The sequence below is a fragment of the Prionailurus bengalensis genome, chromosome A2 (assembly GCF_016509475.1).
Source record: "Prionailurus bengalensis isolate Pbe53 chromosome A2, Fcat_Pben_1.1_paternal_pri, whole genome shotgun sequence".
Lineage (NCBI taxonomy): Eukaryota > Metazoa > Chordata > Mammalia > Carnivora > Felidae > Prionailurus > Prionailurus bengalensis.
This window is the reverse complement of record NC_057348.1, coordinates 126,848,244-126,863,111: the sequence shown is the minus strand read 5'-3', so window position 1 is coordinate 126,863,111 and position 14,868 is coordinate 126,848,244. Positions and strand designations below refer to the sequence as shown.

At 39.1% G+C, this 14,868-nt stretch overlaps 1 protein-coding gene across 7 annotated transcripts in view; it reads left to right on the top strand.

Moving 5' to 3' along the window:
* ELMO1 (engulfment and cell motility 1) overlaps window positions 1-14,868 on the top strand; it is a 536,725-nt gene that overhangs the window by 256,076 nt on the left and 265,781 nt on the right. For all 7 annotated transcript variants that reach the window (XR_006298577.1, XM_043589269.1, XM_043589266.1 and 4 more), the window contains one exon: window positions 3,763-3,867. Coding sequence is in view for 6 of the 7 variants with exons in the window: in XM_043589269.1 (XP_043445204.1) it covers window positions 3,763-3,867 (105 nt within the window). In the remaining variant the exon portion in view is untranslated. The remainder of the gene's footprint in view (window positions 1-3,762; window positions 3,868-14,868) is intronic.

The window sequence follows — 14,868 nt, the reverse complement described above, 5'->3', positions numbered from 1 at the left end:
CAAACACTTGGTACAGGGAATCCAGGTTCTAACTCCATTGGCCGGTGGATATAAGTTCCTCAAACACTCTTTCTTGCATTGGGTTACTGTGACTTTAGAGCAGTGGTTCTCAAAATATGGCCTAGCAACCATTAGCAATGCCTGGGACCTTCTATGAATGCAAATTCTCGGGCCTCACCCCAGACGTATTGAATCAGCAACGGGGGCAAGGGATGGGCAGCAATCTGTTTGAACAGACCCTCTAGGAGATTCTGATCATTCTCAAATTTGAGACCCACTGATTTAGGAACATGCTCTCAACCCTGGCTGGACATTGGAATCATCTGGGGAGCTTTAAAAATCTAGTTGCTTTGTTCCTACCCACAGAGTTTCTCATTTAACCCACTTGGGGTACAGCCTGGACGTCAGGATTTTTCATCAGGTGTGTCCAGGGTTGATAACTGCACTTCTAGGGAGCCTGTTGTGAGGCTCCTGGGTGAGAGGTGAGGAGTGGGAGGCAAGTGGTTTGATAGACCTCCCAAGTAATCTGCTGTACTAGTCAGATTACTTGCAGACCATGACCTTAAACTACCAGCCACACAAAGTATCCTTGAGATGACTTTTTGTAGACTGAATATTCACTCAATGTGATTTGTCTTAAAGGTTGCTTTTAATGCTATATTTGTTCAGCAAACGTAGACACTCGTATAGCACAAATATTAACTCCTAAATTCTCAAAGGCTTTCCCACGATATGCCATCTGGCAAGTATTATTGTAATCATCTCTTTATTATCCACACTAATGAAGGACTAGCATGGCATTGGTAATTGAAAAACACAGATCATTTAAAAATCATTCAGGCTGGTGCCAGCCCTGCTTCCCCAACCAGAAGCATTTGGGAGTAGAAAATATTGACTGATGACAGTTCCCTACCCCCCTGTGGAGGTACCGTTGCATTTTATTTTAGTTAGAAATTTGAGCAATAGAAGAAGCGAGAGGCTTCTAAATTATAATTACTTTTTTCTGAATAAAGGAGTCTGTTTTCTCAATGAGAAGCCAAAGCACAGAACAGATAAGCATTGAGTATATTTAAAATGCATTGTACTTTGGAACTAGTGGGTTCAAAGTGTGCTGTAGAAGAAGTTGCATGGGATTTGAGGAATCATTGGATCTGGATTCTAGATCTTATTCTGCTGTATTGCCTGTGTTATTTGAAATGAGCCACTTCAGCCACTGGCAGGGCTCGATGTGTGGTTCCCATCCAGCAGCATCTGCATCACCTGGGAATTTGTTTGGAGATTCAGATTCTCAGACCCACTCCAACCCTTCTGAATCAGAGACTCTGGGTGAGACCTGGAATTGGTGCTTTAACAAGCCTTCCAGGAGATTTGAATGGCTGCTCAAGTTTGAGCATTGTTGCTCTCCACCAGGGCTCAGTTTTCTCATCTATAAAATAATGCTACCAGCCCAGATAATATTTGAAGTCCATTCCAGCTCTCCACTGGCCTTGGTGTATGGCCTGGAACAGGTTGGAAGATTCTCTGTCTTAGACCTGGAACCTTTCCTTGGATGTGTGAATCAAATAATTCAGCCAAAAACCTGGCATGGGGGTAACAGAAGAGAACCAGATCTCTGGGAACTCTGTACCCAAACACCCCATAGAATGCTCACTATAAAGTAAACTGTGCTTTCTTCAACTGGTTGGTACCATTTTCCCAAAGTGAAAATTCCTGGTGCTTTGGAAGGGGAGGCAGACACTACTCCTTTTTCTGGGGGCCGAGAGCTGTCTGATGTGATTCACGGAGCAGCGCTTCTACAGGAACTAACAAATGGCATCTCAGAAGGATGTACAGAGGTACACAGGCTTTGCAGTAAAACAAGGGAAAATTTCAAGCTATTTATCAAAGCTCTTGCAGCTTCCATTTCAAGACAGGTGGAAAAAACTAACATGGAACAAGAAAAGAAAATAAATCTGTATCCAGAGCACCTCATAAATAAGAAAGGAGTTAGGGGAACTGTTGGCCTTGCTAGATTCTCAGAGTATTTTTGTCACAGTTTAGAAAGCTTTCAAATGTTTTGGCAGTATAATTCTTATACTTTTTTCATTATCAACATTCATGATTGTAGAGTCATTTCATTGGCTATTAAAACCAAAAGAGAAAAAGGAAACAAGCATTTCAAGGAGAGGGAAACTGAGAAAATGATACCTGCAGTTAAGAGAGAAAGAGAGAGAAAGAATGAGCGAGCACTTAGTTCACCCATAAATACAAATTTTTTTTTCATCTAAAATACAGTGATGCTTTATAATTTAGGGCAAGTCAGAGGAAATAAAAGGCAATTTTCTAATTGGCTTTTGTTTAGTAAGAGCCTATTTGTGGGAGACAATAGGGCATGGTTTATTGAGCATGAGAGACTTGGGTCTGTTATGTCTGGGAGGGATAGACAAATTATAGCTTTTATTAAAAAGGATGGATCACAGGCTGGCCCACTTTGCCTGAGTGAATAATTTGATTGAGGAGGACTGAAGTAGTTGAGGACCTGCATTGGTCATCTTTGTGAAATCCCTACTGGTGTCCAGTGGACCAATGATGTGGCACTAAAATCCTGGTTAAAAGCCTGTACTTGGAGTTCGGATTCTGGCCCAGCCACACACTGGCTCTGAAACATAGGGTAAGCCACTCATGCTCAGCTTGTTTCCTTGTCTTTCAAAGCAAGATAATAATAGAACCTACTTTGTGGGAGTTTTGCGAGGAATCGAGTTAGCATATGCAGGGTCCTTTACATAATGCCTGATACGTAGCAGGCATTATTTTACTGGGACTGTTTGTGAAATAGCTGTATGTTTCTTTAAAAGAATCCTAAAAATAAACTCACTGTTTCTTAACTGTAAGACTTCTTGAGAGCAGCAGTGCTGTATCTGATACCCTCAGTGTGATTGATAGGAGGCTTCGAGAGGATGCTGGGATCACAATTCAAACAAGACTGATGACCCTTGAGCCGTGGGGACCTTCTGCCTGGACAGCTTCACTGACATAGCTTTGGGGGGTTGTTCGAACTGGATTCAGAGGAGCTAATTTTCGTCATTTGATTTCCTTTTCCTGTGTTTATTTTTGGAATGGACTCAGACCAATGCTAGAAATAGGTCTGAAGTAAATGTCATGTTTTCCTCTCATATTTGGCATACTCTCCTTTGTTGGCCAGACCGTGTTCATGGCAGCTAATATTGATTAGCCTACATTTTTCTCAAATAAACTTTTTTCAGGCTATGTAAAGTCTAAATGCTAGCAGTACCAAAATAAATGCATTCAACTTATAAACCAGTGGTAGAGAACAAAGTAGGAACAAAGTAGGAACAAAAGCATGCTGAGACATATTGTCCAAACAAGACATCGCCTGCTCTGCCAAATCAAAGCTGTGAGGCCCTGGGCAAGTTTCTCATCTCATCTGAGTGGCAGTGGCCCATCCATACAGTGGGGCTAATAATAATGCCTGTTGCCTGTTTATTAGATAATCCATGTGAAACACAAACTAGTGCTAACCCTCAGAAATTACTTGGCCGATACCAACATTTTAAATGTTATTTCTGTCTATGAAAATCTAATGTATCAAAGTCAAAATGATAAATTTATGTAGGTTTACATGAAGATAAAAAATGTCATCCTACTTGATTATTTGGAGCTGGGCTGGTGGTACTTTGGTCTTGAGAAGAGAAACCAGACTTCTGGTGGTTGGTGAAATCTGCTGAAGAATTAACCTGATCAAACATTTTGTTTTAACCACAGAATCATGTCAACCCTGCCATGGACTTTACCCAGACCCCTCCTGGGATGTTAGCCCTGGACAATATGCTGTACTTTGCCAAGCACCACCAGGATGCCTACATCCGGGTAAGCATGTAGCATCTTTTAGTTGATGTAGGTCTCCTACTGACTTTGAATTTCAGACTTACAGATATGGAGTGGGTTACCTTTAGATGTGTGTCTCCAGTCTTTTGCCTTTCATCACTCAGTAAGTATTAAAATTAAATGAAATCACTAGGGGCCCTGAAATCAGGATTTTTAACTTTTAAATGTTCTCACATGATGACATCTAAAAAAAAAACACACAATAGTTACCGAAAAATGATGTCTTATATAGTTCAGCAGTGAATTATGACAAAAATTCTTAGACTTAAATAACAATAAAGAGAAATGAACCATCTACTCAAAACTTGCACAATCCCAACTTTAGCAAAGATCTCTTAGGCTTATTCTGCTTTTTGGAAAAGAGACCAAGGATTCTCTCTGGTTCTGTTTCCGTTCAATCCAAGGCTGGAGACACAATAAGATAAACAAAAAGAAAGAAAAGAATGTGAGAGATGGGGAGGGAAAAGAAATGCCTTCTCTCCTATTTCTTAACAAACTAGTGAAACTCCAGCTACCAGGAGAAACTCCTTTGTGGGTGAGGCATAAGGAAGCTAGAAGATGCCACCTGCTGAGTGGGCAGTGCAGGTGTGGGAAGGGCTAAATGTGAAAGAACAGGAGCCTAGGGACAGTGACATAGGGCTGCTCCACTGGATGCACTGTTTGTGCTGACACCTATCCCCTGTCCTCAGGGAGAGGAGTCCAGATTCAGCGACAGGGAGGCATCCTCATCCAAGGCTGAGATGGGGGAAGATATGAATAAATGTGACAAGAGAATTGGTGAATAGTTAAAATTATGATTAGATCTCAGCTTAGAAAATTTTTGATGAGTGAATTGCTTAATGCAGAAAGAATAAGGCTGACACTAGAATAAGATGAGTCTTTACTCTGACATTCTGTGTTGGATCCCTCTTGATGGGACTGGCTTTCAGGAGACCGGGGTTCAAGACCTGGCATTATCTAGTGATGTAAATGTGGGCAGTTCCTTTTGTCTAGGCTCAAAGTTCTTCCCCAAACAAGGGAGTGCTACTCCCCCAAGGGGCATTTGGAAATGTGTGTGTGGATTTCAATGCTAGTTACTATGTCAATGGGGTATGACTGGCCAAAACCTATAATACATGGGACAGTCCGCACAGTGAAAAATTGTTCTACCCAGTAGCAGCCCCCTTGAAAAAAGTCATGCCAGGTTCTGAGTTCCCTGTAGGCACTATATTTTAACTTTATGTGTTTTTCTATATATGCAGTTTGACAAGCTTTGATTTATACTGAAATATTCTTTATAATATGATTATGTAAAAGATGTTATGCATTCCTGTGAAAGGTTTGGGATCAGGTGCTTGGTCAGAAATGCAGTCCTTCATAGGAAAATTATTTGCTCATGGAAGTTTAATTTGGCTTATGTGTGTATATATTTATTGCACAGATTCCTTACTAGGAATATAATCTGTACTCACAGTAAATAAATTAATATTTTTGAGGTGCCATATAGTATAGCCTTGGAGAGTTGAGTGTGAAAAGGAGAAGCCAAATAGAAGTTGAATTTAGCATTAACTGATTAATGATTGTAGATGAATGTTTCTAAAGTTAGAGTGTATTGATGCTGAGTGCACAGGAAGCCTATGTCTCATGAAAAGTGATTTAATGTTTGAAGCCCATTTTCCTCAATGCAGTCTCTAAACTCTTACAAGTAAACTTAATACGTGGCAATCTGAAAGAACTTTACATCTGATAGGGACTTAAAAGAAAAACCTATTTGTAAAGAAAAATGTGGCCCTTTTTGTCCACATCCCCTTTTCTTTACTGATTAGACAATGTCTATATCTGATAATATCTATATTTATACTTCTATAACTAAGATGTCTGTTATTTTCTCAGAAGTGTCACTTTCCTGATATCATCTGACTTTGGGGCATTAAGTCCTTATTGGAAAGCTAAAGCTATTTGCATGAATGACTGGGGCTAGGGGATCGTATAAAGTCCAAGGACTTCTGCAAGGAAGTTTTGGGGGTGACTATGAAAAAAGTTATCATAATGATAGTGAAATAATAGTATAGAAGGTAGAAATAGTCATCTTAGACAGCTAACTAAATTTTGATCTATGAGTTGAATGCTCTCTTCTGAAATACAGAAATAGATTCTTTTTAAAAATAAGTTTATATTTTGATAAAAATTTGCTTTGTTTTTGGCCAGGTAAATCTCCTGTCTGAATACAATTATTCACTTATTATTTATATCTTTCATTCATTAAACTCTTATTCTGTACCTGAATATAGCCTCACCATTCACTTGCTAGTCTGATTTACAGTTGAGATTTTTAAAAGGAATTGTAACACACACATACACACACACACATACAGGCGCATACATATGTATTTCCTCTTTGCCCTTGACACCCCCCCTCCAGCTATCATGTTTCCTCAGACACTATGTATTTGTATTTTTATGAGTTGTCTTCTTGCCCTCTGTTCTAATCATCTGCCACTCAATTTGAATACTTTGCACCTTTTCAATGAGGCTTCCACTCATCACTTTCTAGAAACTGTTCTCCTGCCAAATGTAGAACAGCTCCCCCTTCCTCCATTTCATCTGTCCTTCTATTGACACTAGACACTGTTTACCATTGATCAGTTCTTTCTTTTTGCCTGGAGCCAGTATTGTCTGTCTTGGTTCTCTCCTTGTCCATTTCTCTTAGTATCTCTGGTAGCTTTCTCTCCCTCTGCCTGTCCATCTAATGTACATAATCCCAAGAACTCAACTGTAGACCTTTTTTCTTCTCAGTGACTCAGTCTGCACATGTTTACTGAGTAACTGTCAAATGCCCAGCGAGGAGCTAGGTGATGGGGATCCTCAAGGAACATGTCACTCATGAGTCTTGTCGTTGAAGAGTTTACTGTCTAGAGATGGAGAGGCGGGGTGAAGAGTTAAATACCAGTCACTTTCTGAGCTACTTAGAATGTATTTTGATTGGAAAGGGAGGGGATACAGAGGAGAGTCACCAACACAGATGTGGGGGTAAAGTCTGGAAAGGTTCCTGGAGGATGTGGCTTCTGCACTAAGACCACTTGGATAATGCAGTTAATCAGGTGAAGGTCAGAGGGCATGGAGAGCAAGTCTGAGTGGAGGGAAACGTGTAAACAAGCATGTAAAGGTGTGTGCCTTTTTTAGGGAACCAAAAATAGTATAGTATGGCTAAAACAGAGTGGTTAATACGATATGGTTTGAGACACATGTGGGCTAGTTCATTAGGGACCCTAATTAAGGTGGGTATTAAGGTGTATTAAGGTGTTTATGCCGTATTAAGGTGTTTGTTTGGGCTTTAGCCTGAAGGAATTGAAGAATTTCTGAAGTGTTTTAAGTAAAGATGATGTAAGTTAATTTTAGAAAAATCATCTTATTACCAGAAAACAAATGTGAGAAATCAAGACTAGAGACAAAAATAAAAATTGGGAGTGATTTGAACTAAGGTAGTGACAGTGGCACTGGGGAGAAGCAGTTTGAGTGAATTATTTTGGAGCTAAAATAAACTGGACTTTCTCTGAGGAAGAGGAAGAAGAAGAGAAAGATGATTGGCATGAGTGAATGGAAGGAAGGTAGTGCCATTAATGAGACAGAGAGTGCAGATCTGTAGGGGTAGTCATTTGGAGATGCCCAGACCCTTATATGCATGTAGGACATCTGTCCAGCTGGATGTGTCTAGTAGGCAATGAGGTATGGGCAGGAGAGCTCAAACCCGTGTAGACGCCACATTCTGTATATTCTACATCCTTAAGCTTGATCATTCCCTTTAATTTGTTCATCTAGATTGTTGCCATATTATCTCAGTGGCCTTCCAGCTGAAATCTGGTATCTTTGTACCCATCTTCTATGCCAGCTTCTAGGATAACCTTTCTAAACAGAGTTCAGGACACTTTGGGTACTACCCCTGCCCCACAAGCCTACCTCTTGTGGTACCAGGCACATAGTAGATTTTTAATAGTTTCTTGTTAATTGAGTAAGGAATTTCTCTAGTTTTTATTTAAATGGTCTCTTGCCAAGGATTAATTCATTTTTATCACCTGAGAATCATGGGCGTTGTTCCTTTTAGCAATTACATAAAAGTATAATTTCACAACTTGGCTTTATTAATGGGCAACCTGGTTTCTTGTGTATTATTTAAATATACTTTGTAAGTGTGTACTAATGGAAGCATTGGATGTAATTGAATTACCCCACACTTGGACAGGCACAGAACACAAGGAAGAATTGCAAATCTGAGCATCCCACTATGCCTGGAGTAAAATATGGAGGCATAGAATGATTTCAGACTTCTGGGTCTTATTTTCCCTGGGCATAATTGCTTTTACCTTTTCTGGAGATGCTTCATTACCCAGTTCTCCCCACCACAGCTCTCTCTCTCTGGGAGGTAGGGGGTAGCACTTGGCTCCCTCCTATGATCCTGCTGTCATTTTTTCACAGACAGGATAATGGTATAAAACTGAATGTGTTTGGTTTTTGTTGTTGTTTTGTTTTGCTTTTTATCCCCTCCCTGGAGTAGCAAATCTAAATACCTTCGAAGAAAGAAAATTAGTGACTCCATTGGAAATAAAACTTTTGGACTTATATATTCTTTTATTTAATTATTTATTGGGAGCTAGTGGGAAACCCCAAAATGACTTGGTTTTACATTTGGTTCAAGACTCATGCTGGCCATTGTGGGAGCCAAGACTGAGCCACAAAGCAGGAAATGATGATGAGGAAACCTCAGGCCTCCAAAACATGTAATGGCCAGGTCTGAGGAAGAAGTAGGATCATCAAAAATACTAAGACATGCTGCACCTAAAGGAAAGAGTGGTTTCAGTTCAGTCTTGCATGGTCCCATTTGTCATCCCATTTAATCCGAGTAAATGTGTACCTAAAGTGGATTGGGTAGCATATAAGACATGTTCCATAGATTAGCTCAGTTTTCAAGAAAAGCCTATGGGGTAAGCATTGTTAACCACTGTTTTATAGATTCAGGAACTGGGATCTAGAGAGGTGCAGAGTTCCATTGGTTAGGTCAAATAGCCAATATTAAGGGAAACTTAAACTTAGGTCTTTGGCCTTCAAGTTTCAGGCATTTTCCAGTCTGAAGTTTCTTGTCTCTGGGCTTGGGGTGTGGTGGACACAAGAAAGCTATTCTTGAAGTGGAGGAAAAGAGGACAGTCTAAGACAAATGATTAGAAGACACAGAAAGTTGGTGATGCCATTAAGGAAGTGTTTGTATTTACTTAGGGTCTTCCTAGATCTAGTATAATCAGAAAGTCCCCCTTAAAAGTAAGAGAGGGTACATTACTTTATGTTTAACTACAAAGTTTGTATACAGCATCACATTGTCTTTATTAAATTGTAAATCCTTTGAAAACTAAGGCTTTTTCCTATATGTTGTCATATTACTGAATATTTGACTGAGCCTCAAATGATGGTATTTAAAGGAATAAATGAGCCTGGCAAAGGTATCACTGTAGAGCTTTCCAGATTTCAGATGTGGTTGTAAGTTTCAGTCTAGTGACATGAGAAGTGACATTTAGAAGATCAGGGGAACTTCAGAACCTATTGTCAGTCATCTGTCTCCCTCTTGGCATTACAGCCAGACAGACGCGTGCTGTGCATTAATCCCAGGCCCTAAAGACGTCAGATAAGCTATTTAAATGTGCAACAATAAAAGCCAAATGCATGCAAATGAGATATTTCTGTTATTGCTTCCATTTTTTTCAGAGGAAAAAAATTCACACAAAAAAGAAAAACAGCCCATCTTCTTAGATGCTAAAAAGCATCTAACTAAAGGAAGAGAAATTTCTTTTAACATTTACATTTATTCATTCACTGACTCATTCAGGAAATATTATCAAACACCTACCATCTGCCATCGTGGTGCCATGCACAGTGGATATGGTGGTCAACGAAAAAGGCAAAGTCTCGTTCTTAGATATCAGAAAATAGAATAGCAAGCAAACGGAGAGTAGAGATTGTTTTATTGTGTTTTCTTATTCTTCTCCCCCTTGGGGTTTTTCTTGTTTCCTTCTGGATTTTTAGATGTGATCTATCCTGGGTCCATCTACCAAGTCCCAGAACCTTTACTTGATAGTTCTTTGCAGTTTTCCACAATATACTGAGCAGGTAAACATTTCACCATTTTATATAAATTATCATACTGGTTAACCACATCAGAATCACTTAGGACTTGCTTTCTTTCCCAGTGACCTACTTTTCAGCAGCGGCACTACTTGTTAGAGAAATAGTCTGGTGTTGGGTCAGTGTGGACTAGAACAAACCCGACCCCTCTTGTATGTTTTCTTTAGTGTGTTGTTTGTCATAAATAAAATGTTTTCTTAAGGAAGCTGTTACGCAACTAACACAGAATTTATAAAATCTTGAGGCTTCTAGTAACAAAATTACGAGTGGACACTAGAAACTACTTGTTCTTTATGTACCCTACAATTCTTGCCTCAACATCCCTCATAATTTATGATGAGCATCTCATCCAATTAGAATATGTTTGCACACTGGGTGATGATGCTAGAAGATAATGGATTTCCTGAGGTAGGGGGGTAGGAATAGAAATCCCTTTAAAAATAAGATTAATTACAATGGTTTCATGCGGTTTTGAGCCAGGGCATATGTATGTTTCTAATATTATACCAAATCAGAGCAGAAATATTTATATGTCAAGTAAATTTGATTATGGGAAAAGATGGATATTTGTCCTTCAGAATTATTTTCTCAAGCTTCTTTTATTACAGCCATTTTTTTTAACAGATGAAAAATGTAACGTGTATTTACACTATTCCAAAACCTTTAAATGGATTCTTCTTCCTCATGATACATACAAAGTAAACAATACTTTGAAAAAAATGTTGGGAGAAATATTGGTTTAGTCCCTACCTCACCACTGAGACGGAGGTCTGGGTGTAGAGGCAGTACTGATAAGAAAATGCTCTGAGATGACCTCGTATAAGAAAAGCTACCATTTTTGAAACCTTTACATATTTGGAGTACTTAACATACATTATTTGTAATCTTCCCTTTAGTCCTCCCCGAGTTGGGAAGATAAGGTGACCCCTGTACCCTCTTCTTCCAATATATAGATCTCTCTGTCTGCTGAGACACAAAGCCACGTTGGGGAAACTGCTTTTGACTTCTCTCTCCTGCGTGAGAGGGTACTTGGAATAGCAAACACAGAGCTTGCCATGAGCTGACAACTATGCCAGGCACATTTATTCATCCTTCACAACACCTCTGTGAGGTCAGCACTGTTGTTTTTTCTATTTTACAAATGAGGAAACTGACACACAGAGAAGTTAGGTTGTTTGCCTGAGATCACCCAGCTAAGAAGATGCCAGAGCTGAATATAAAGCCAAGTAGTCTGCTTCTAGTGGCCTTTAGAGGTTTATAGATTCATATAGGGTTCACAGCTACAGTTCAGATGAGCCTGTGGATGTGTTTGCTCAACCGGCACAGTATTTTTAAAGGGAAGAGAATTTGAATTGCCTGTAGGCAGGGCATGCATTCCCTCTTCAAATAGCCACGAGCCCCAGAACTCTATTCTTTTCCGCCCGGCTGCTTCATGCATTCTAGTTATCTGCCTTGTACTGAGGGACTTGAGTTAGTGATCACTGATACTGGTGGTCTGCAGTGACCTTTGTGAAGTTCTGAATACATTATTGGCGCACAATAGGTGCTCAAACCACTTTATTTGCTTTTTCCCTTTCCCAGTCCATAAAGTTGTGTTTGATTAATGTCCCATCTCTCTCTTGCTGAGAATAAAGGACTTAAATTTCAGCCTCCCAAGGGCAGGCAAAAGGAATAGGCATGTTTCTCAAATTCTCCAGTTGTAAATTTTAAGGAAAAAAAAGTCATCAGATCTTATTATAAATACACCAGACCAGTGTTTTGGGGGGCTCTAAGCATGGTCAGCCCTCCTCACTGTATGTCAGCTTCTTGGTGCCCACCAGCCAGCATTGAAAGAGAATGGGGACCGAGTATCCTACATGCACTAAGGCAGAGTGCTGATGGAGGCAATGCTGAGTCTTGAAAATAAATTAAGGAACTTTTAACATTTCAAGGGGGAAATTGGCAGTTTCCCAAGCGACATAATTACAGGACAGTGTGTAATGTGTAATTAAACTTAACTATGAAGCAAATGATTGGAATAAAGCTTGGTGGCACATCATTTTTTTTGTTCCCACAGTGCTGACAGATCCTCCCCTCCCCTTGTCCCTGAAATGGCTTTAGCAGCAATTGCTCCTAATTTTTTTTAAATGAAATTATATGTTGCCAGTTAAATACACAGTTTCATGTAAAGGAACCTTTTTTTTTATTTGAATGACGTTTTCCTTCTAGGTGATCTGGAGCACAGAATCACTTTGGAATAACAAGGACCCCAAGGCACAGCCTTGGTGAGACTTTAAAATGACTCTTTGTCTAATAATTCATTTACATACTTTATCCTTTGCTCTTATTTTTATTCTTTCTTTGACCAAGGTCCACAGCCTGGAGGCTTATTTTCATGTAGTTTTTTCATGTTATAAAAATAGTGGCATTAATTTCATTGATTGTGAATAACCAAGCTGTTACTGCCAGTCAGGACCCCTTGAGAGAGTGAATATATGTGATTAGATTTAGTAATTGCACTGGAAGGCAGAGTTTCTGACTTCCAAAGTCAATGATTTGAACGGGATGCTTCAGGAGTTAGCATGAGATCATTGTTCAACATGGGCTTGGTTTTGTCTCAGAAGACCCATCATCTGAGGGAGGGCGGGCAGGTTCCACATATATTAACTGCTGGGTATAACAGTATATGCATTCTGTGTTCACACCACCTGTGTTCTTTTGTTACTGGATTCAGTAGGTCTAAAGCATGATAAATATCTATTTCATTCTCCTTTGCTACCAGCCCAAGCTGGGTATTAGGTTCAGAATTTTTTTATTTAACTATATTTGAAGGTTTTTCTGGTTTGTATTTACTTTTAAAAAGCAGTAGGACTTTATTTTTTTTTTTAATGCAGTAGGACTTTAAAACACAGTGATGGATTGCTTGAAAAAAAAAACGTTGAAACCAAGCTATATAATGAACTCTATGGAGTTGACACACTGCACACCTAAGCCCAGTGTGAATTACAAGATTAGAAACTAGGGACAGCCTCATGTTTACCAGTGAAGTCCTCAGCCAACAGTCATTGTTCTGATGTCTCTATCTTAGACTCAGTAATACCTTCGCATTCTTTCTCCCAACTGGCTCTTCCTCAGTCCACATTATCCATTTTAATGTCTCACTATGCTAAACACATAAATATTTATTGAGTACCTACTCTGTGACCAGCTGCCTCCTTTCTGCTGTCATTAACCACACTTCCATCTTTGATGACACATTTTTCTGCCTTCACTGTGCAGAGCTCAGTAGCTGCTGTGCTGGGAGTTTGCTGTTGTTTCTTCCCTTTTTTGCATTCATTGCTGCACCATGTTGCAGTGCAGAAGTTCCAGGGGTTGCAGCTCATTTATTTCTGTTTTTTTTAAGAGGGAAAGTTTTCTGGGAATCCTCTCTTTTTTGTGTGCATAGACTTGGAAGGTGTTATAGGTCTCATTGGCTTTTTAAATAATAGACTTTATATTTTAGAGCAGTTTTAAGTTTACAGAAAAATTGAGCAGAAGGTAAAGAAGTTTCCCAGGTATCCCCTGCCCCCCCCCCCCGCCCCGACCCCCGTACACACAGTGCCTTTAGTTACATTTGATAAGCCAATGTCCTGCAACCTTGCTATAATTGCTTATTGGTTCCAGGACTTGTTTGTTGAGTCTTTGGAGTTTTCTATATAAATAATCATGTTATCTGTGTACAGTTTTACTTCTTCCTTCCCAGTCTGTATACTTTTTATGCCCTTTTCTTATCTTATTGCATTACTTAGGACATGTAGCCTTGATTCTGATCTTAGGGGGAAAGACTCAAGTTTTTCAGCATTAGGTATGATGTTAGCTGTAGATTTTTTATAGATGTTCTTTATTAAGTTGACGAAGTTCCCCATCAGTATTAGTTTGCTAGGGCTGCCATAACAAAGGACCATGGACTGGGTGTCTCAAACAACAGAACTCTATCCCTTGAGATTTCTGGAGGACAGAAATCTGAGATCAAGGTGTCAGCAGGACTGGTTTCTTCTAAGATCTTCTTCTTGGTTTGTAGATGTTTGACTTCTCCCTGTATCTTCACATGGTCTTCTTTTTGTCTGTGTCTCTGTCATATATAAGGACACCAGTCATATTGGATTAAGACCCATTGTAATGACCTCATTTTTGTCTTAAGTACCTATTTTATTTAAATGCCCTATCTCCAAATGTAGTCACATTCTGAGGTACTAGGGTTAGGACTTCAATAAGTGAATTTGGAAGCACACAATTCAGCCCATAACACCCTCTATTCCTAGTTTGCTGAGAGTTTTTTTTTTTTTATCATGAATGGATGTTGGATTTTGTGAAATGCTTTTTCTATGTACATTAATATTATCATATGATTTTTCTTTCTTTGCTGTGATAAGTTACATTAATTCATTCTTGAACCAATCCTGCATATCTGGAATAAATCCTATTTAATTATAGAGTATAATTCTTGGGTTCTATTTGATAATATTTTGTTAAGCTTTTTATATCTGTGTTCATGAGAGGTGTTGGTGTGTAGTTTTCCTTTCTCATAATGCCTTTGGATTTGGTTTAGAGTAATGTCCTCATAGAATGGATTAGGAACTTTCCTCTTCCTCTATTTTCTGGAACAGATTATAGAGAATTGGTATTATTTCTTCTTTAAATGTTTAGTAGAATTCACCAATGAAACCATCTGGGCCTGGTGCTTTCAGTTTTAGAAGGTTACTAATTATTGATTCAAATCCTTTAATAGATATAGGCCTATTCAGATTATTTATGTCTCCTTCTGTCTTTTGAGGAATTGGGCTCTTTCATCTAAGTTATCAAATTTGTGGGCATAGG